This window comes from Scyliorhinus canicula, chromosome 16 (genome assembly GCF_902713615.1).
Source record: "Scyliorhinus canicula chromosome 16, sScyCan1.1, whole genome shotgun sequence".
NCBI classification, from domain to species: domain Eukaryota; kingdom Metazoa; phylum Chordata; class Chondrichthyes; order Carcharhiniformes; family Scyliorhinidae; genus Scyliorhinus; species Scyliorhinus canicula.
In genome coordinates, this window is record NC_052161.1 from 69,978,139 (window position 1) to 70,000,198 (window position 22,060).

Sequence of the window (22,060 nt, forward strand, 5' to 3'; positions counted from 1 at the left end):
GACCTTAGCCACAAGAATAGAGGATTGTGTGCCGGGGGTCATTCACGAGGACCAGACGGGGTTTGTGAAGGGAAGGCAGTTGAATACAAACGAACGAAGGCTCCTCAACGTTATTATGATGCCGGCTGTGGAAGGGGAGGCGGAGATAGTGGTGGCATTAAATGCGGAGAAGGCCTTTGCTAGGGTTGAGTGGGGGTATCTGTGGGAGGTGTTGGAAAGGTTTGGGTTTGGGGAGGGGTTTGTCTGTTGGGTGAGGTTGCTCTATGAGGCCCCGATGGCGAGTGTAGCCACGAATAGGGGGAGGTCGGAGTACTTTTGGTTGTACCGGGAGACCCCTGTCCCCCTTGCTCTTTGCGTTGGGAATTGAGCCCCTGGCCATGGCGTTGAGGGGGTTAGGGAACTGGAGGGGCCTGGTGCGGGGTGGGGAGGAGCATCGAGTGTCGCTTTATGCGGACGACCTGTTGCTGTATGTGGCGGACCCGGTGGGGGGGGATGCCGGAGGTGATGAGGATTCTTAGGGAATTTGGGGGCTTCTCTGGGTATAAGCTGAACCTGGGCAAGAGCGAGTTGTGCGTGGTGCACCCGGGGGATCAAGAGGAGGGGATTGGTAGGCTCCCATTGAAGCAGGCAGGGAAGAGCTTCAGGTACCTAGGAGTCCAGGTGGCTGGGAGCTGGGGGGGCTCTGAACAAGCTCAACCTCACAAGGTTGGTGGAGCAGATGGAGGAGGAGTTCAAAAGATGGGATATGTTACCGCTGTCACTGGCGGGGAGGGTGCAGTCCGTTAAGATGACGGTTCTCCCGAGGTTTTTGTTCCTGTTCCAGTACCTCCCCATCCTTATCCCGAAGGCCTTTTTTAGGAGGGTCAACAGGAGTATTACGGGATTTGTGTGGGCGCATGCGACTCCGAGGGTGAGAAGAGTGTTCTTGGAACGGGGCAGTGATAGGGGGGGCTGGCGCTGCCCAACCTATGTGGGTACTATTGGGCTGCCAACGCAGCGATGGTGCGTAAGTGGGTAATGGACGGGGAAGGGGCAGCATCGAAGAGGATGGAGGTGGCGTCCTGTGTGTGCACGAGCCTGGAGGCGCTGGTAACGGCGCCGTTGCCGCTCCCTCCAACGAGGTATACCACGAGCCCGGTGGTGGCGGCTACCCTCAAAATTTGGGGGCAATGGAGACGGCATAGGGGAGAAATGGGGGGCTCAATGGAGGCCCCGATACGGGGGAACCATCGGTTTGTTCCAGGGAGCATTGATGGCAGATTTCTGGGCTGGCACAGGGTAGGGGTTAGGAGGTTAAGGGACCTGTTTGTGGAGGGGAGGTTTGCGAGCTTGGGGGAGTTAGAGGGGAAGTTTGGGCTCCCCCCGGGGAACATGTTTCGGTACATGCAGGTTAGGGCGTTTGCCAGGCGGCAGGTGGAGGGGTTCCCCTTGTTGCCTCCGCATGGGGTACGAGAGAGGGTGCTCTCGGGGGTGTGGGTTGGAGGAGGGAGGATTTTGGACATGTACCAGGTAATGCAGGAGGTAGATGAGGCCTCGGTGGAGGAACTGAAGGGTAAATGGGAAGATGAGCTGGGTGAGGAGATTGAGGAGGGGACGTGGGCGGATGCCTTGGAGAGAGTGAATTCCTCCTCTTCCTGTGCGAGGCTTAGCCTCATACAGTTCAAGGTGCTGCATAGGGCCCACATGACTGGGAGGAGGATGAGTAGGTTTTTCGGGGGCGAGGACAGGTGTGCTAGATGCTCGGGGAGCCCGGCGAACCACGGCCATATGTTTTGGGCGTGCCCAGCGCTGGGGGAGTTTTGGAAGGGGGTAGCAAGGACGGTGTCGAGGGTGGTGGGATCCAGGGTCAAGCCAGGCTGGGGACTCGCAATTTTTGGGGTTGCAGTGGAGCCGGGAGTGCAGGATGCGAAAGAGGCCGGTGTCCTGGCCTTTGCGTCCCTAGTAGCAATCCTCCCAGCGGAGGATTCTTCTTCAGTGGAAGGATGCGAGGCCCCCAAGCGTGGAGCCTGGATCAATGATATGGCGGGGTTCATCAAATTGAAGAAGGTGAAATTGGATCAGTGCAGGTGTTCTTTAGGCGGTGGCAGCCTTTCCTGGACTTCCTGGTGGAACGGTAGGGAAATAGGCCGGCAGCAGCAGCAACCTGGGGGGGGGGGGGGGGTTTGGTTCGGTGGGAGGGAGAACTGTGTACATGGGTTTGTTGGATGTGGCGGGTGTTATCTCTTTCCTTTTTGTTGTTTGCTTTTTGTTTTGTTTTTGTAGTTGCTTTTGTAGTTGGGTGGGTGTTGTTCTTGGGTTTTTACCATGGCTGTTTTGTTAATATTGTTTTGTTGTTTATATTTTATGAAAATCTTAATAAAAACTATTTTTTAAAAAAATGATTTCCTGCCATTCTCCTCCTTTTTTCACGTACCCCTGCACATTGTTGATATTCAAATAATCTTCTAAAACCCTCTTGAATGCCTAGGTTGAACCTGCCTCCACCACCCGTCCAGGCATTCCAGACGTGACCCACTCGTGTGAAAACGTTTATTCGCACATCGCCGTTGCTTCTTTTGCAAATCACTTTTACATCTGTGTCTTCTCGTTCTCGATCCTTTTACTCGTGCAAACAGTTTCTCCATCTCTAATCTGTCCTGGCCATCATAGATTTTGAACACCTCTATTCCTTTTCCTCTCCAAAGACATCTTCTATCCATCTTCATAACTGAAGACTGCAGTCCCTGGAACAATTCTTGCAAACCTCTTCTGCAAATGTCCCTTGTTTCACAATCAGAACAGATCTTAAAGCTGAGTTATCAGAAAAAAAGCTCAATGATAGCCGGACCCCTCAACTTTTGGGGGCTCTGAATGAGCCAACTGGATGAGGTAAGTATTATGATAATAATAAAACCAATAGGAGGAAGACTGGGCTATTTGACCCTTTGAACCTGCTCCATAATTCAATAAGTCTCACAACACCAGGTTGAAGTCAAACAGGTTTTTTTGAACACAAGCCTTCGGAGCACTGCTCCTTCACCTGATGAAAAAGAATTGCGGTTGGTTGGGGGCGAGGGGGAATAATCAATCGATAACACCACAGAAAAACCATGAGGTAATTGGCTAGTGAGTATTATGGTGTTTGGGTGCAGTGAGGTAATTCGGTGCAGAGTGAGAGAAGGTGCTTTTTCGGAGGTGCTTTTTAACCCTGGTAAGTGACTGGTAAGTAGTTTCTCTTTTTCTTTTCATTGTCTAATTTATTTCTTTTTACTTTGAAATTGTAGTTGTTTACCTAAGGTTTAAGACATGGCAGGAGATCCCAGACCCGTGTCATGCTCCTCGTGTGCGATGTGGGAGCTCAGGGACACGTCCACTGTCCCTGGCTCTTTCACGTGCAAGAAGTGTGTTCAGTTGCAGCTCCTGTTAGACCGCTTGACGGCTCTGGAGCTGCGGATGGACTCACTTTGGAGCATCTGCGATGCTGAGGAGGTCGTGGATAGCATGTTTAGCGAGTTGGTCACACCGCAGGTGAAGCTTACTGAGGGAGTTAGAAAATGGGTGACCAAAAGACAGAGCAAGAGTAGGAAGGCAGTGCAGGTGTCCCCTGCGGTCATCTCCCTGCAAAACAGATATACCGCTTTGGATACTGTTGAGGGAGATGGCTCACCAGGGGAAGGCAGCAGCAGCAAGGTTCATGGCACCGTGGCTGGCTCTGCTGCACAGCAGGGCAGGAAGAAAAATGGCAGGGCTATACTGATAGGGGACTCGATCGTAAGGGGAGTAGACAGGGGGTTCTGTGGACGCAATCGAGACTCCAAGATGGTATGTTGCCTCCCTGGTGCAAGGGTCAAGGATGTCTCGGAGCGGCTACAGGACATTCTGGGGGGGGGGGGGGGGGGGGAGGGTGAACAGCCAGCTGTCGTGGTGCACATAGGCACCAATGATATAGGTAAAAAACGGGATGAGGTCCTACAAGCGGAATTCAGGGAGTTAGGAGATAAACTAAAAAGTAGGACCTCAAAGGTAGTAATCTCAGGATTGCTACCAGTGCCACAAGCTAGTCAGAGTAGGAATGGCAGGATAGATAGGATGAATGCGTGGCTCGAGAGATGGTGCAAGAGGGAGGGATTCAAATTCCTGGGGCATTGGGACCGGTTCTGGGGGAGGTGGGACCAGTACAAACCGGACGGTCTGCACCTGGGCAGGACTGGAACCGATGTCCTAGAGCTGTTAGGGAGGGTTTAAACTAATGTGGCAAGGGGATGGGAACCGATGCAGGAAGTTGGAAGGTAGTAAAACAGGGACAGAAGCAAAAGGAAGTAAGGGGAAAAGTGCAAGGCAGAGAAGATATAGTCAAAAATCAAAAAGGGCGACAGTACAAGGTACAGTGACTGAGGGGAGCTCAGTGAATAGGCCCAGTAATACTAAAAGGACTAAAACTGGAGATGTTAAGATTCAAAACAGAGGTAAAAAAACCAACATAAGTGTACTTTACCTGAATGCTCGTAGTATTCGGAATAAAGTAAATGAGTTGGTGGCACAAATCATCGTAAATGACTATGATTTAGTGGCCATTACTGAAACATGGTTAAAGGATGGTCACGACTGGGAGTTAAATATCCGAGGGTATCAAACTATTCGGAAGGACAGAGTGGATGGTAAGGGAGGTGGTGTTGCTCTGTTATTTAAGGATGACATCCGGGCAATAGTAAGGGATGACATCGGTGCTATGGAGGATAAGGTTGAATCCATTTGGGTGGAAATCAGGAATAGTAAGGCGAAAAAGTCACTGATAGGAGTAGTCTATCGGCCACCAAATAGTAACGCTATGGTGGGGCAGGCAATAAACAAAGAAATAACTGATGCATGTAGAAATGGTACAGCAGTTCTCATGGGGGATTTTAATCTACATGTCGATTGGTTTAACCAGGTCGGTCAAGGCAACCTTGAGGAGGAGTTTATAGAATGTATCCACGATAGTTTCCTAGAACAGTATGTAATGGAACCTACGAGGGAACAAGCGGTCCTAGGTCTTGTCCTGTGTAATGAGACAGGATTGATTCATGATCTCATAGTTAGGGATCCTCTCGGAAGGAGCGATCACAATATGGTGGAATTTAAAATACAGATGGAGGGTGAGAAAGTAAAATCAAATACTAGTGTTTTGTGTTTAAACAAAGGAGATTACAAGGGGATGAGAGAAGAACTAGCTAAGGTAGACTGGGAGCAAAGACTTTATGGTGGAACAGTTGAGGAACAATGGAGAACCTTCCAAGCGATTTTTCACAGTGCTCAGCAAAGGTTTATACCAACAAAAAGGAAGGACGGTAGAAAGAGGGAAAATCGACCGTGGATATCTAAGGAAATAAGGGAGAGTATCAAATTGAAGGAAAAAGCATATAAAGTGGCAAAGATTGATGGGAGACTAGAGGACTGGGAAATCTTTAGGGGGCAACAGAAAGCTACTAAAAAAGCTGTAAAGAAGAGTAAGATAGAGTATGAGAGTAAACTTGCTTAGAATATAAAAACAGACAGCAAAAGTTTTTACAAATATATAAAACAAAAAAGAGTGGCTAAGGTAAATATTGGTCCTTTAGAGGATGAGAAGGGAGTTTTAATAATGGGAGATGAGGAAATGGCTGAGGAACTGAAAAGGTTTTTTGGGTCGGTCTTCACAGTGGAAGACACAAATAAAATGCCAGCGACTGATAGAAATGAGGCTATGGCAGGTGAGGACCTTGAGAGGATTGTTATCACTAAGGAGGTAGTGATGGGCAAGCTAATGGGGCTAAAGATAGACAAGTCTCCTGGTCCTGATGGAATGCATCCCAGAGTGCTAAAAGAAATGGCTAGGGAAATTGCAGATGCACTAATGATGATTTACCAAAATTCACTAGACTCTGGGGTGGTCCCGGTGGATTGGAAATTAGCAAACGTGACATCACCGTTTAAAAAAGGAGGTAGGCAGAGAGCAGGAAATTATAGGCCAGTGAGCTTAACTTCAGTAGTAGGGAAGATGCTGGAATCTATCATCAAGGAAGAAATAGCGAGGCATCTGCATAGAAATTGCGGGAGCGGGTGAAGGCGGCCACATGTAGGGGCACAAGTTTAGGGGCACTGGTTCGGTACTCCACAAGCCCGGTGGTGGTGGTGGCCTTGAGGGTGGGGACAGTTTCAGAAGCACATGGGAGTGGAGGAGCATTGGTATGGACACCTATTTGTGGCAAACCACTGGTTTGCACCGGGGGGGCTGGATGGGGAGTGGGGGGGGGGGGGGGGGGGGGGGGTTCAGAGGTGGAAGTGACCTGGGATGGTGCAGTTAGGGGACCTGTTTATTGACGGCAGCTTTCCGCACTTGGAGGAGGAGTTTGAGCTGCCCGGTGGGAATGGGTTCCGCTACCGGCAGGTGAAGACTTTGCACAGAGGCAGGTTTCAACCTTTCTGCACCTACCGCCCCAGGGGATACAGGACAAGGTCGTGTCGAAAACGGGAGTGGGAGAGGGCACGGTCTCAGAAATTTAGAAAGAGCTCATGGAATGGGAGGGAACCCCTATAGTGGAGGTAAAGCAAAAATGGGAGGAAGAGTTGGGTCAGGAATTAGAGGCGGGATTGTGGGATGCTTTGAGTAGGGTTAATGTGTCCTCGTCGTGTGCCAGGCTTAGCCTGATACAATTCAAGGTGGTCCACAGGGTGCATATGACTGTGGCCCGTATGAGCAGGTTCTTTGAAGGGGTGGAGGATTGGTGTGGGCAGTGTGTGGGAGGGCCCACAAATCATGTCCACATGTTTTGGACATGTCCGAAGCTTAGGGGATTCTAGCAAAGATTTGCCGATGTCATGTCCACGGTATTGAAGGTACGGCTGGTTCCGAGTCCAGAGGTGGCGATTTTTGGTGTGTCGGAAGACCTGGAAATCCAGGGGGTGAAAGAGGCTGATGGGTTGGCCTTTGCCTCCCTGGTAGCCCGGAGACAGATGTTGTTGGTGTGGAGGGACTTGGAGCCCCCAAAGCGGGGGTATGGGTCAGTGACATGGCCGGGTTTCTCAGGTTTGAGAAGATCAAGTTCACCCTGAGAAGATCGATGCCAGGGTTCGCACAGAGGTGGCAGCCGGTTATTCACTTCTTTGGGGAAAATTAAGCTGTCAGCAGGTATGGGTGGGGGGGGGGGGGGGGGAGAAGGGGGAGGCTTGGGGGGGGGGGTTGGTTGAGGTGGGAAATAGTGGGAAAGAGGGACGAGGGAACGGTGTACGTCAGCCACGTTGGCTGGGTTTGGTTGTTGGTTGGTGGTGTTATTTGTTCTGTTGTATTTTCCCTCTTGAAAATTGTTGTTAAAAATTATACATGCCTTAATAAAATATTTTCCAAAAAAAAATAATTTTCTCCTTTCTGGCTCCCTCCAATCTTGAATAGAAATGATTACCGTACATTAGCATCTGCAGCACTCAGCAACTGAACTGGACCAGCGATATAAACACTACGGTTTAAAGAGTACTGCAGCAACTCACCAAGGCTTCTTCGACAGCACCTTCCAAGCCTCGAAGGACAAATGCAGGGACTTCCGATGGCAGCTATGGAGTGAGTGGTCGCACATTTAGTAGCTCCCGCTCGTGGCGGTCTGTTTTGGGCTTTTCTCCCTGGCTTTCAAGTGGATGTGAGACGGAAAAGGGTGTAGGAGTGTGAGTGGAGGAAATTGACCCTCTAGTTTAAGGAGCTGAAGACCAGAAGGTACCAAAAAAGGAATAAGTCGGTTGAAGTGCGTGTGAAGCTGGCAACGCACGTGGCGATGGCGGAGGGGCAAGAGAGTGGCCCTGCCGGCTCAATGGTCGATGGAGCAGCTGGTGAGCTTCTTGAATGACAAGTTCATCCAGCATCGAAAGGAATCTGGAGGATCTGGCCAGGGCAGTGTACTCAATCAAGCGTTATTGACCTCATGGAGACGAGGCTGGCAGCTCAGGGTCAGACAAGACAGAAGTTGGAGGAGCTGACGAGGGAGCATGACGAACAGTTTGTCTCGATGGCAGTGGAGATGGGGCTAATGCATGACCACCAGATGCGGTTGGAGGAGAAGGTGGAGGACTTAGAGAACCGGTCACACAGGCAGAATATCCGGATCATGGCTCTGCCAGAGGGGTGCGAAGGAGCCGATGCTGGGGTGTACGTAGGGAATATGCTCAAGAAGCTGCTTGGTGAAGGTGTGTTGACGGGCATCTGGAGGTGAACCAAGCACACAGGACGTTGATGAGGAGGCTCCAGGGGAACGGGCCGCGAGGGCGATGGTGGTGCAGCTGCACCGGTACCTGGACAAGGAGCGAATCATGAGGTGGGCCAGGCAGACGAGGCGCTGCCCTGGGAAGGCAATGAGATTCGCGTGTACCAGGACCTGAGTGCAGAGCTGGGCAAGTTTTAATGTCAAGGCAGCCCTCTACAAGAAGGGGGTGAAGACCGGACTATTGTACCCAGTGGGCCTATGGGTGACTAATGGGAGGTGGGGGCTGTATTTTGGATCTTTGGAGGAGGCAGCGGAGTTTATGAGAGACAATGGACTGGCAGGGGAAGGTGGACCTTGAACTTTGGTGGAGGAGTTGTGAAGATGCTGTAAAAATGTTTGTTCAGAGTCATTCCTTTTTTATCTTGTTTTTGGCTTCAGTTCTGTTTTTCTTTTTTGTTCTTTATCAAGGGATGGGGGGTTGGTTTCTTTTTTCTGTTCCTACTGATTGTTCGCACTAATGTTTGAGCGGAGGGGAGGGGAATCAGTGGGGGGTAGGATGCTAGGCGCCACGGGCGGGAACTGCCAGGCTAGCTGGGCGGGCTAGTTCACAGAAGCACAGTGACGGGTGAGCTGAAGGTTAGCAAGGGGAGGGGGAATGGGGGGCAGCTGGGGGATCTGAGAGGGGGGGGAAGAGGAGGTAGTACTGCTGACAGGGGTGGGGCCTTTAAAATGGAGGAGAAGGAGGAGGGTTGATGATGGTGGGCACCCGAGGGCGGGCCAAGGGAGGTGCGTGGCACGGGCCGGAGGCTGTCCCAAAAGGGGCTATGGCTGATTGGCAAGGAGGGGGATGTGCCCCCGACCAGGCTGGTCACATGGAACGTTTGACGCTTGAAATGGACGGTCAAGGAGGGCCCGTGTGTTTGCACACTTGAGGCGACTGAAGGCGGATGTGGCCATGCTGCAAGAGACACACCTAAGGTGGGGGACCAGATCAGATTGAGGAAGGGATGGGTTGGGCAAGTATTCCACTCGGGGTTGGACTTTAAAATGAAGGGGGTGGCGAATCTGGTCAATAAGCGGGTGACGTCGAGGTGGGGAATATAGAAGCGGATCCGGGGGGGGGGGGGTAGATTTGTCATATTTAGTGGGAAACTGGAGGGAATGCCGGCAGTATTGGTGAATATTTATGCCCCGAACTGGAACGATGTGGAATTTATGAGGCGGATGCTGGGGAGGATTCCGGACCTGGATTCTCATCGGCTGATTATGGGGGAGACTTCAACACGGTCCTGGATCCAAGACTTGACCGGTCGAGCGCTAGGTCGGGGAAGGTATCAGCTACAGTTAAGGAGCTGCAAGCGTTCATGGAAAACATGGGGAGGGGTCAATACATGGAGATTTGGGAATTTGAGATGAAAGAATTTTTGTTCTACTCCCATGTGCACAAGGTGTACTTCCAAATAGAGTTCTTAATGCTGGATAAAACGCTGCTAGCAGAGGTGATAGATGCTGAATATTCAGCAAAAGTGGTGTCGGACCACGCCCTGCATTGGCTGGACTTGCGGGTGAGCAAAGGAAGGGCCCAGCGCCCACAATGGAGCTTGGATGTTGGGCTGTTGGCGGAGGAGGAAGTGCGTGAGCGGGTGAGGGAAGCCATCCGAGGGTATATAAAGATCAACGATATGTGGGAAGGGTCGGCAGGTACGGTCTGGGAGGCACTTAAGGGGGGAATTTATTTTTATTCGGGCACACAAGGGAAAACAGAGCGAATGGAGATAGAGAGGCTGTGGTAGTAATCCTATAAGTGGACAGGAAGAACGAAGATACTCCAGAGGAAGGGCTTTTGAAGGAACGCCAGAGGCTGCAATTGGAATTTGGTCTCCTACCCATGGGCAAGGCAGTGGGACAGTTGAGGAGGGCAAGAGGGGCGGTGTAGGGGTAAGGGGAAAAAAGAAGCAGGATACTGCCGCAACAATTAAGGAAGCAGGAGGCAACGAGAGAAATCGGGAAAGTGAGAGATACAGGGGCGGGGTGGAGAGAGAAAGGTGGTCTTGGATCCAATGGGGGTGAATGGAGTGTTTCGAGATTTCTACAGCAAGCTGTATAAATTGGAACCCACAGCCGGAGAAGAGGGGATGAGGTGATTTTTGGGAGGGTTAGAGTTCCTGAAGGTGGACAGGACGCTGGTAGAGGGCCTGGAGGCGATGCAATCGGGTAAGGCCCCGGGAGTTGAAGGTGCTTCCCCCCGACGTTGTCACAGGCGCCGATCTCCCGCATTTTAAAGCGGGACATATAGACCGATCTCCCTACTGAATGTGGATGCCAACTGCTGGCAAAGATCATGGCCACACAGATCGAGGATTGTGTCCCAGGGGAAGATCAGACTGGGTTTGTTAAGGGGCAGCACCTGGCGACCAATAGTCAGTGGCTCTTGGACGTTATCATGATGCCTACAGAGGGGTGCGAGGTTGAGGTAGTGGTGGCTATGGATACAGAGAAGGCCTTCGACTGGGTGGAGTGGGTGTATAAATGGGAGGTCCTGGGACGGTTTGGGTTTGGGCAGGGATTTGTGGACTGGGTCCGGTTGCTTTATCAGGCACCGGTGGCAAACGTGTGCACACATCGGGTGAGTTCGGACTATTTTAGGCTGTACTGGGGGACGAGGCATGGATGTCCACTCTCCCCACTGCTGTTTGCCCTGACCAAAGAGCCTTTGGCAATGGCGCTGCAAGCTTCGAACGTCTGGCAGAGGATAGTACGAGGGGGAGTGGAGCATAAGGTCCCGCTCTATGCGGACGATTTGCTCTTATATATATCAGACCTGTTGGGGGGGGGGGGGGGGGGGGGGGATTGGCGGGATTATGGGGATACTAGAGGAATTCGGCCGGTTCTCGGGGTATAAATTGAACATGGGTAAAAGTGAGGTTTTTGTGATTAAGGCAAGGGGGCAGGAGAGGAGATTGGGGGAGATGTCATTCCAAGTGGTGGGAGGGAGCGATAGGTATTTATGTATCCTGGTGGGATCGGAATGGGGACAGCTCCACAAATTGAATCTGGGTAGGCTAGTAGAGCAGAGTCCGGAGGTCGGATGCACTCCCGCTGTCTCTGGCGGGGAGGGTACAGACTGTGAAACTTCCCGAGGTTTCTGTTTGTTTTTCAGTGTCTTCCAATTTTTATCCCAAAAGCATTTTCTAGGAGGTTGAACACGGTAATTTCTGGATTTATTTGGGCCGGTAAAACAGGTGAGGAAGGTGCTGCTGGGGTGGGGGCATGGGGAGCGGGTGAGGGCTAGCTCTTCCGAACTTTATTAACTATTACTGGACGGCGAATATATCGATGGTCAGGAAGTAGCTAGTGGGGGAGGGGTCGGTATGGGAGTAAGTGGAGATACAGGGGAGAAGGCGGTCTTGGATCCGGCAGGGGTGAATGGAGTGCTTTGAGATTTCTACAGCAAGCTGTATAAATCGGAACCTGGAGCAATGTTTGAGGGAATCTCTGCCGTTCTCGCTGGCTCGGTACTCCACAAGCCCAGTAGAAGTGGCAACCCTGCGGGTGTGGGGACTGTGGGGAGGCAGCACAGGGGTTTGAAGGGTGCGTTGGTGTGGGCATCGATATGCGTTAACCATTGGTTCGCTCCGGGGGGGGGGGGGGGGGGCTGGACGTTGGGTTTCGGCGGGCAGGGATCGACAGATTTGGGGATCTATTTATTCATGAGGATTTTCCGAGCTTGGAGGAGCTGGAGCAGGAGTTTGAGTTGCTGGGTGGGAACGGGTTCCGGTACCTGCAAGTGAGGGATTTTGTACGAAGGCAGGTCTCGAGCTTTCCACTCCTCCCGCAGGGGGGCTACAGGATACGATGATGTCGAGAACAGGAGTTGGAGAGGGGAAGGTCTCGGATATCTATAGGGAGCTGATGGAGTGGCAGGAAGCCCAAATAGGGGAAGTGAAGAGAAAGTGGGAAGAAGAGTTGGGGGGAGTTGGATGCTGGGTTATGGGAAGAGGCCCTGCGGAGAGTTAACGCATCCTCGTTGTGTGCCAGGCTCAGCCTGATCCTATTCAAGGTGGTCCACAGGACGCACATGACTGTGGCCCGGATGAGCAGGTTCTTTGAGGAAGTGGAGGACAGGTGTGGACGATGTGGCGGAAGTCCTGTGAATCATTTACACATGTTCTGGGCGTGTCTGTGGCTGAGGGGATTTTGGTGGGGATTTGCGGATGTCATATCGGAGGTCCTGCAAAGGAGGGAGGTTCAGTCGAGAGGTGGCGATCTTTGGAATGTCGGAAGACCTGGAGCCCGGGGGGGGGGGGGGGGGGGAAGAGAGAGATAGAGAGAGAGAGAGGCCAACCTTTTGGCCTTTACTTCCCTGGTGGTCTTGGAGCCCCCGAAGTCAGGGTAGCGACAGGGTAGGGTTTCTCAGGCTGAAGAAAATTAAATCTACCGTGAGGGGTTTGCTCGAAGGTGGCAGCCATTCATCGCCACCACCTGCAAGTTCCTCTCCAAGCCCCACACAATCCTGACTGGGAACTACATCTATATTCATTCACTGTCGCTGGGTCAAACAACTTGAATTCCCTTCCGAGCAGCACTGTGCATGTACATACACCACATAGACCTCAGGGGTTCAAGAAGGTGGCTCACCACCAGCTTCTCAAGAGCAATTAGGAATGGGCAACATCAATGCCAGTGAAAAAAATGAGGAAAAAAAACAATTTCTACTGATGTACTCCATAAAAACTCTTCATAATTTTGAATATCTCTATAAATCTCCCTGTAATCTTCTCAGCTCTCGGGGAGAACAACCACAATTTCTCTCGTCTTGCCATATAACCGAAGCCTTGCGTCCCAATACTATTCCAGGAATTCTCGAGATTATCACCTAATATCGAGCCTAGCCTAATGTGCAGTGCCCAGAGCTAAATACAACACTCCAGCCGAGGCCTATCCAATATCTTTATAAAGGTTTAACATACGTTCCTTTCTTTTGTACTCCATGTTTCAGTTCATAATGTCAAGGATCACTCAGCTTGTAAAAAGAAAACAGCCACCTGTAAACACTCCAAATAGCAGCTGAACGTCCATGAATCTATAATGGTTCAACATGTACTTTAGGACTCAACAGGTCAGGACGGCTTTTTATTTTTTGAGGTATAAAAAGAATAATAGAACTGCATCTTACCTGTCCAGCTTAATCCGAGATGATCTGCTACTATGGCTGTCCTTATGTCTGTCCTGTCACATGGGGTCTGGGGACCTGCGGTTTCAAATACTGCATTAGACCCATCATTCCACGTCACACACATAACATCTAAATTCTAGTCATAAATCTACTCGTGCCCATATTATGTACGACATGAATGTTCCCTAGTGACCTACACAAGTGTAAATCCTATCGCGGATCTGAGGTAAAGTCTAGATTCAGAAACACTGAATGCAACAGATTATATAACATCACGGTGCATTACTGATAATGGATCTAAACATGCTGAAAACACCCACAAACTTAGATAATGCCGTGTAACTACAGTTGATGAACAATCTATATGTTTTTATTTAAATGAAAGTTCTTGAGGCACCAGTGTTGCACCTTCTTGCCTAACTTACGTATAATCGTGGGGCTACAGAGTGGACATTGCCTCATGTTTTCTGCTTAAAGCTGGTCGGCATGCTTAACTAAGTGAAGGCTATTGGAATTACGTTGGGGGGGGGGGTGGGGTACGAGACAACACAAACAACGACAATGACGACATGGCAGCTAAGGGGAAATCACGCCACAGGCAATCACAAATAATCATGCACTAAAGATCAACAAGTCGAAAATTTTACAAACTAGGCTTGATCTCCGTGATGCGAGCCACGTGAGGCCCAGAAACCTGACTGCTTTCCTCCCCACCAGTCCTTTTACTGTTCCTTGTCTCACTGTAGACCTTTTCAACCTTTGATTTTAAAGGCGCTGCCTCTGGTCTCAAATCTCTAGGAGACCGCGATGTAATGGAAGGTAGGCCGGATTCCGATAAGGATGCATTTCTCGATGGGCTGTCTTCATCATCAGAGATCTCTGACTGCACTGTTTTCTCTTCATCGGCAAGTCGATCCACAAGTTTTAACGCCTCACCGCTAATCCCTTTAAAATATTCAACCGAATGTTTATAGACCTCACTCACTTGCCCCTTTCCTGCTCTACCTGGTTTAATGGTGGCAGTGCTCGATCTTACCTTAACTGGCAGTCTGGAATAAAACTGTTTTGACGTTACTTTTTCACCCTGTCCTAAGCTGCACTGAGAATTTGCCATCGAAGTTGAATTCACTTTGTCAATATTTTTAACAGGAGGTCTAGATTTTGTCTCAAAACATTTGGGCGACTCTGTTTTCCCCTTTAACCCACTCTTTCTAGGCTGTTTCACCTTGCTCGGTGCTGCTTTCTGCTCTTTCTGTGGAACCGATGACGGAGGAATGGATGTTTTAACGGGAAGTCTCGATTTTGGCTTTTTTACTGGTTCCGCAACCAGCTTATCTAGTTTTACTTTTTCGCTTGTTGGGGTTGCCAATGGACCCGGATTTTTCTCATTTGTTTGGACAGCCGATTCAATTTGTGGTCTGACTCTAGGCTGGCTACTATTCTGACTGCAGTCAGTATCTGGGGCTGGGGAAGCAAGTTTGGCATTACAATTACTTATTGGCAAATCAGCCCTTTCGCTTTGTCTGTCACATTCCTGAGTTGTGGCTCTAGGCTCAATTTCTAAGACCATATGTTCTACAACCTGATAATCTAACAGCACAGCGTCAGCTTTAACTTCCACCACTTCAGGTGCACCCGTATCTTTCTTCATCGTCATGGTAGAAGCAGAGATTCCCATTTTAATTGGCGTGCGTAATTTAGGATCAATTTTAGCAGCAATGGCCGATGAGTGTTTTTCCGCTGGGTTGTCACTGGATAACAGTTCCAGGCCATCTCCACTAGCCTGGACTTTCTCATGCTCAATTTGTGGTGTCTCTACTGGCGCCTCAGGTGTGTTGTCCCCTGACTGAAGCAGTGTTGTGACTACGAGTATGTTTTTAACCCTCTCCCCCTTTTCCCCTGGCTTCCCTTCAGCAGTATGCTCACCAATTTGGAAAAATTGGAGCCTTTCTTCAACAAAATCCCTCTTGCTCATGTCAATTGCACCACTGCGAGTCATCTCAAACATCTTCCCTTCATGAAATGGGAAAGGATTAGGCTCACTAGTTGGAGTGCTCTCATCTGTTGGGGTTCTGGCTGGGGTTGTATCTGGTGTTGTTGCTTGGGACCTGTCCTCTACTGCTAAGCCATAGGCTTTTTGCTCATCCTCTCTCAACCTAGCTTCAAAGACTTCATCGTCCCCTCGGCCATTAGACCATGGATCAAAGTCAAGGCCTTTGGTGGCAACAGTTTTAAACGGGGTTGCAAATTCTTCCTCTAGTTTGTAACTAAAATACGTATCATTAAACCGAGTTCTGTCAGGATGCCTGCCTTCCAAAGTGAAGATCTCGGGTACTGGTTTACCATCAGGTTGCCCTTCGCCTGTATTTTCAGAAGTCTGAGTTTTAGACTGCAAAGGTGTTTCTTCTTCAGCGCCTACCTTTCCTTCTTCCTCAATTACTGCAAGTTTACCCTGGCTATAGGAACGATCCCCCTGTTTCAAAATCCCTTCAGTGACCCATACATCCATCTTCGTTTCTAGTCCCTGATTCAAGGATTTAGAGTCCGTTTCAGTAAAGCCATCATCTTCATCCTGTAGTTCATATCCATCGAGAGAATCAACTTCCGTGGCATCAGTGTCGTGGGAGAACTCTGCTGTTGTCGCTATGGAGCATTCGGTAACCGACTGGTCATTATTGCCATTTAGGATTGCGTCATTCTCCAAGGTACCGTCTAAAGCAAACTCATCATCCTCATCTTGAGGATCGTTGGTCTTTTCCAGCAGCCCTTTGGCTTTACAGTTTGGCGAACCAGCAGGGCTGCCGTCGTGGAGTTTAAAGGTGTACTTTTTCAGCGGGGCCGGTTGATAGATGGATTCATCACTGCTCGTATCGCTGTCGTTGACTCCGGGTGGGGTTGGGGAAGGCGGGTGGACCCTGATGACAGGCTCGGTCAAGAAGTGTTTGTCGTGTTCCTCCTGCAAGTTGAGCTCGATCATGGCTAGCTTGTCCTCAGCGGTGGCGCAGTGTTCGCTGTTCCTTGAGGTGGGTGTCTCGGCGTCCAGGGCATTGATGGGCGGGGGCGGAGGGAACTCAATGTAGGCCACGCGGTTTTCTTTTGTTCGTTTGTCACTTCCATTTACTTCACTCGTTCTCCCCGGTCTCACTGTGAATCTACTAGCCTCTTTGACAGAGGCCGCTTTGGCTAGCTCTTCCTCTTCCGACTCCTCGGAAACCTCCGGGATTGGACTAGGTTTTCCGTGCATGGTTGGCAACTGGGAAGAAAGCTCATAACTGATTTCCTCAGAACTGGGCGTTTCAGGTGTAAGAGGGCTTTTACCAGAACTTTCTATAAGCGATACCTGTTCCAAAGTGTCATCCTCTGGACTACCCTGAGGAGAGGAGGTCTGCTTGTGCGGTCTAACTGTATAAAAAGTGCCCCTGGTCTCCTGCACTGTCCTGCTCTCCTCACTGACCATTCTTTTAAAACTTCCTTGGTGTGGGCCTGCAGTTTCCTTTTCATACTGTTTGCCCATGTGAACGATACTAATGTACACCGGCAGAGTTTTTATCTCTTTAAATCCTTCAATGCTCGCTAATGGTGCTACTTTTTCCAAATATTCAACTGGACTCTGATCAAAGAACTCACTCAACGATGCATCTTTAACAGGGCTAAACTCCAGGGAGTCAGGAGATTTGACTGGGGAGATTTCAAGCTCCTCCCGATAATTGCCCATGTCCATATGATCTCCACGGCTGTTAGAATGACAGTCCTTAGAGCCATTAGTTTGAATACTGGTCTCTGCTACTTCAAAGAGCTGCTTTCCTTTTCTGATCCGACTAAGAGTCATGTTGGACAAACTAGTTATCAGCTCTGACTTGTGGGATTTCATTGGATCACCATTGCATTCGTGCATCTTGGAAGCTAGTTTCAATTTTTCCTCCGCTATTCTGACTGGGATCTGTGACGGACTTGAACTCTCCTTTTTCACAGTTCTTCCTCTCATCTGCTCGCCGGCGCGGTCACCATCTTCTCTACTAACTAGCTCTGTGTAAACCAGTTTCTTGGACGGAGAGGTCAACAGTGCTTCTTGAATTTCTTTTACTGAGGGCCTATTATTTGACAGAAGCTCCTTCTCCAACACCGAAGGGCCAGTTTTTTCTTGGGTCTGTCCATTGGCACTAAATTCTCCGTGAACAGCATTATTTTCCTTCAGATTATCATGTACAAGTACATGTGTAAGCTTATCGCGATGTGATTTGTGATGGGAATTCCCACAGTTCTCCCAAGTCCTGTAGACCTTCCTCTCCTTCTCTGATTTTATTTGGGACTCGGTGTCTTTGCCCAATGCTGCTGCATCGTTCTCAGACGATCGCACAGTGCCTTTTGCACCAAATATCAACTGCTTTGGAGCAATGCCCGCAAATTGGGAAGCTTGTGCGTGTGGCACAACCTCGACCGTCTTCTGCAGCACTGCTACCACTGGCTCTGCACCGACACTCAAGCCTCCAAGTCCACTTAGGTCTTTCAGCTTGCTGGCGTGCACTTCCTTTATTGTCGAGATAGCCCCTTCAGCAGCGTGCTCCAGCTTCTTCTGATTGATTTCTTTCAGAGAGAACTGGTACACAGGCAGCTTGCTTTCATGCACTCGTTTAAGGGAGAGGCTCTGCGGCCCTTCTTGTGGGGTCTTTTCAAAAAAGCTCTCTCTTGCCTCGTCGTCAACTTGACCACAAGGGTAAGGGCCAACAAACTTTCTGAGCTTGCCATCCGCGTGATCGTCTTGCACACTTCGGTCCTGCGGGTGGGTGCATTGTGGGGATTCATTGACCTTCTGGGACCCGACTAGCTCCGATTTGGAATGCGGGGAACCGTTCCTCGTCTGCACGCAATGGAACGCCGGTGGCGGCGGATCTTCTCCTTTTCTCACTCTATCCTTCGCGTCATCTGAAAAACTGGAGTAAGTCCTGCGCGCCGAGGCCGGCCGGGAGTTGGCTGCTCTTCTCTCTTCGGTACGCACAGAATACTTGCGGAAGCACGGGTCACTCTGCTTCTCCTGACACCAGTCGTCACTCGACATGACCTCAGCGAGTCGCAGCTTCTCGGGACTGCTGCTAGCAGAACTCAACCCGGAGTGCGTTTCCCTCCGGTGTGGCTTCTTCTCTGGGGACTGCAGCTCGTCGTTTAATTTTTCCGTCTTATCGCGGAAAAACTGAGACACTTCAGTCAGCTTTTCTTCCGCTTCTTTCACCGTTCTATCCACCCTGTCTTCGTACATGAGCTTTTCTCTACCGCCCTCGAGCCTGTCCTCACTAAAACGCATCCATAGCGCATGCTTCGGACTGCCGGACTCTGGTGGATAGTGCAGCACCGCAACCTTTTCGTAAGGATCATCCTGACCTGTGGATTTACCCTCGGGCATAATTTTGTGCAACTTAGCGAGCTCTTTCTCCTGCGCCGAGTCGGTCCTTCGTTTGTAAAGGCCAATCACCTGCGAGTCCGCACAGAAGACCTGAGGTTGCTCCGTGACTGATTCCTCAGTATCGGAATGAGAAATGTCCATTTTTTCAGAGAGAAGCATTTTCTCGGCAAACCTGTAAGACTCCCCTCTCAGCTCTGAGTACTCGTCATCATGATACTCAACAGAATGCTGTGTGAGGAGCTTCAATGCTTTGTACGAGTCATCAGAGATGAGCTGTGCCGAGCTTGGCCGGCTGTCGTCGTCCTGGGAGACGGGGGTGTTCACTCTCGATGATTCCATATAGGATGGAAGAGATTCTTCAGCAGTGAGCTCCTCTTCCTCTTGCTGTGCCTGCTCATCCTGGCAGACCTCAAACTTCTCTGGAAAAGCTTTGGTCTCCCTTACTTCACCGTCTCCCAAATAATCTCTCTGATAAACAAAGAGCTCTTTCTCGGGGTGCTTTTTCGTCTCTCTTACGATGACTTCCGTTGGTTCTGCTTTATTTCCTTTATCGATATGGAACTCAATAATTCGTGCTACTTTTGGCTTCAAGTTAGAGTCTTTATCGAGGAACATCGATGGCATTTCACCAATCTTGCTGCTTTCTGAAGAAACAGTCGACTTGTGCTCAAAAAGCCCAACCAGTTCTTTGGAAGGATCACGACCCGACTGAAACGCCTTCATTATATCACGGACAGACATCGTTTCTTCTATCCTTTCACTCGCTTTGCTTTCAGTGCTGGGAGGTGTGTGATAAATCATTCTAGTAGCCGTTGTAATGTGAGTTTCTTCTTTCACACGCACCTCTTTGGTCTTCAGGCATTTACTGTCTTCTTCGTCTGATTGCATTTTAATTTGGAAAGCTTTCACCTTATCCTTTATTGACCCAATTGGTTTCTCTTCTGCTTTTGGAAACAGTTCTGGACTTTGCAATGAAGACAATCCGTCAGTTTTGCACTCCTGTGCTTCATCCAGTGAAGGCTCGTAACTTCTAATGACACGAACCACTTCAGTCCGCGTTTCTGTAATAACTGGAGGTATCGGAACATCGTGGAACAGAGGCTTAGGCCCAGTGCTTTCTGCACTCTGAGGAGCTGAAGGGGTCTTTTCACTCCTGGTCTCAAACCCACTGTCTGACAGAGGACTCTTATCTGGATCATGCTGAGAAAAGTCATCGGGTGATTCCAAGATGGCTTCCGTCGCCATCATTGCATCGGCAAGTTTGCTCAACTCCTTCTCTGAAGCAGAAGGGCGCATGGACGGTGGAGGCATCTTCAGTTTATGTTCTGGCAAAGGCATTGCTGGTTTATGAGCTCGTTTGGAGAACATTTTTTCTTCACCATCCTTTTTGACATCCGTTTGCCGGTATTTATTGTCAACCATTTTTCCCAACGTGTCAATACCAAGATCGTTTGTCAAATAGTCAACAACTCTTGCCAAACTGAAGTCCTTTTCACCGGCACCTTTGGCTTTCATGTGTACATAAGTGCCAAATTCCTCACCGGCCCTTTGCTTCGCCTCCTCAATGTCATCATAATCAAAGGTGACCCATTCGCCTTCACCCGAAAGATCTCCATTGGTCTGAGCTCCTTTGACACCGTGTTTATTCTCTCTCAACCCATCTTTCTGCAGAATCTCGCTGACTTTCACCAAATCTTCTTTAACCTTTTCCACAAGCTTAAAAGGCTCCTCACTTTCATCTTCGCTCTTCCCTCCTTTTGCAGACACTTCTGACGGGAATGCCTTCTCGCTCGCGGAGTCCGTTTGGAGGATGGCTGTCACCTTCATCAAGTCTTCCTTCATCTCAGCAACATCTTTCAAAATTTCCTGACTGGAGGACAGGGAGGAGGTGGAAGATAGTTTCAGTGCTGAAGGAGCAAGAAACAACGAGGATTTCAGTGGGGATAGCGTCCGGGTAAATTGGGACTGCGTTTGTGTACGCGATTCCGTGGTCAAGGATTTTATTGGTGATATCAATGCGGCAGCTGATTTGGTTAATGGCGTAGTCTCGGGAAGCCTTTTCAATTGTGGTTCCGATAACACATTGACAACAGAGTACACTGGTACAGTTATAGTCGAACACGTCACAGATGTGGTTGTCACGGATGAAGACCTCAACGAGGAATACAAGGACCCTGCAGGGGGTAATCTGATTGTTTGAAAAGCAGGAACAGTTGTAGGCGCTATTGATTTAAGAGGGGTAAATGTGACAGCACTGGCAGCTGTGAGGCCTTTCTCCACTGCATCGTGCACAGTTGAGATGGATTTGGTAGCCAGCATAGCAACTGACGCTTTCTCAGGTGAGGATCCAGTAGCTTGACTGCAGAAAAATGCCGCTGCCGAGGGGTACTTGATCGATGATATCGTTTCGTTGGCCGTTGTCTGGCCATTTGATGACACGGCTGACTTAAAAGGTGAAAACGATGCTGGCGGAAGACCCTGGGCTGCATCAACGATAGACTTCACAGGAGAGGATCCTGAGGACGACATTGATTTTAAAGAAGAAGACAGCACAGTAGGCGCAGTTGTAATGATGGATTTGAACGGCAAAGTAGACGAGTACATGTTAACTGTAGCTTTAGGAGAGGCTGGCGGGGTCATGGTTATAGAGGATCTCTCCAATAGCAATCCCGCCGTTGTTGCAGGGGGCAGCCGTGAGGAAAACAATGAAGATGTGACTCCCTTTACAGGTGAAGAATTCAAAGCAGAGGAGGATTTAACAGAATATTGAGTCTGTGTCACTACAGTTTTTATAGGTGAAGGTGAGGACTTAAATGACCTAATTGGAGATGCCAAATCACTCATGGATCTTACTGAGGAGGTTGTGGAAGCTCCTAAGGTTGATTTGAGAGGTGACGAAGAAGAGACAGACCAAACTGACTTTAATGGGGACGCGGTAGGCGTGTTAGACGTTGAACTTGACAGAGACGTAATTCCAGATTTCACTTGTCCGGCTACTGTCATGGGAGCAGCTGCCCAGGACTGAAAGGGCTTTGTGGAAAAGACCGGCTTGTATGAGTACGGTGCAGGGAGAGACCTGGTGGTTCCTGTACTTCGTTCAATGATTTCTTAAACGTTTCAGAATCCAAATAAAGATAAAAAAACAAAAGAAAATCAACGAGGAAAATCAAAGAAACGGAGAGACCAGAGAAAAAGAAAATTTGGTCAGTGAATAGGTTAAACAGTTGGAAGAAAAAGTACAAAATATTTTTTTTATTTAAAAAAGCACAGTGATAAGTTCAGTGAGAAAACTGATTGAAC

General features: G+C 49.5%; 1 protein-coding gene across 44 annotated transcripts in view; it reads right to left on the reverse strand.

Moving 5' to 3' along the window:
- The window catches only part of ank3b (ankyrin 3b), an 888,954-nt gene that overhangs the window by 46,504 nt on the left and 820,390 nt on the right, over positions 1-22,060 (reverse strand). For 42 of the 44 annotated variants that reach the window (XM_038773874.1, XM_038773871.1, XM_038773899.1 and 39 more), the window contains 2 exons: positions 15,289-21,867; positions 13,363-13,437 (listed from right to left, as the gene is read on the reverse strand). In XM_038773874.1, coding sequence (XP_038629802.1) covers positions 13,363-13,437; positions 15,289-21,867 — 6,654 coding nt within the window. The remainder of the gene's footprint in view (positions 1-13,362; positions 13,438-15,288; positions 21,868-22,060) is intronic. The other 2 variants (XM_038773898.1, XM_038773904.1) reach the window with 2 other exon arrangements.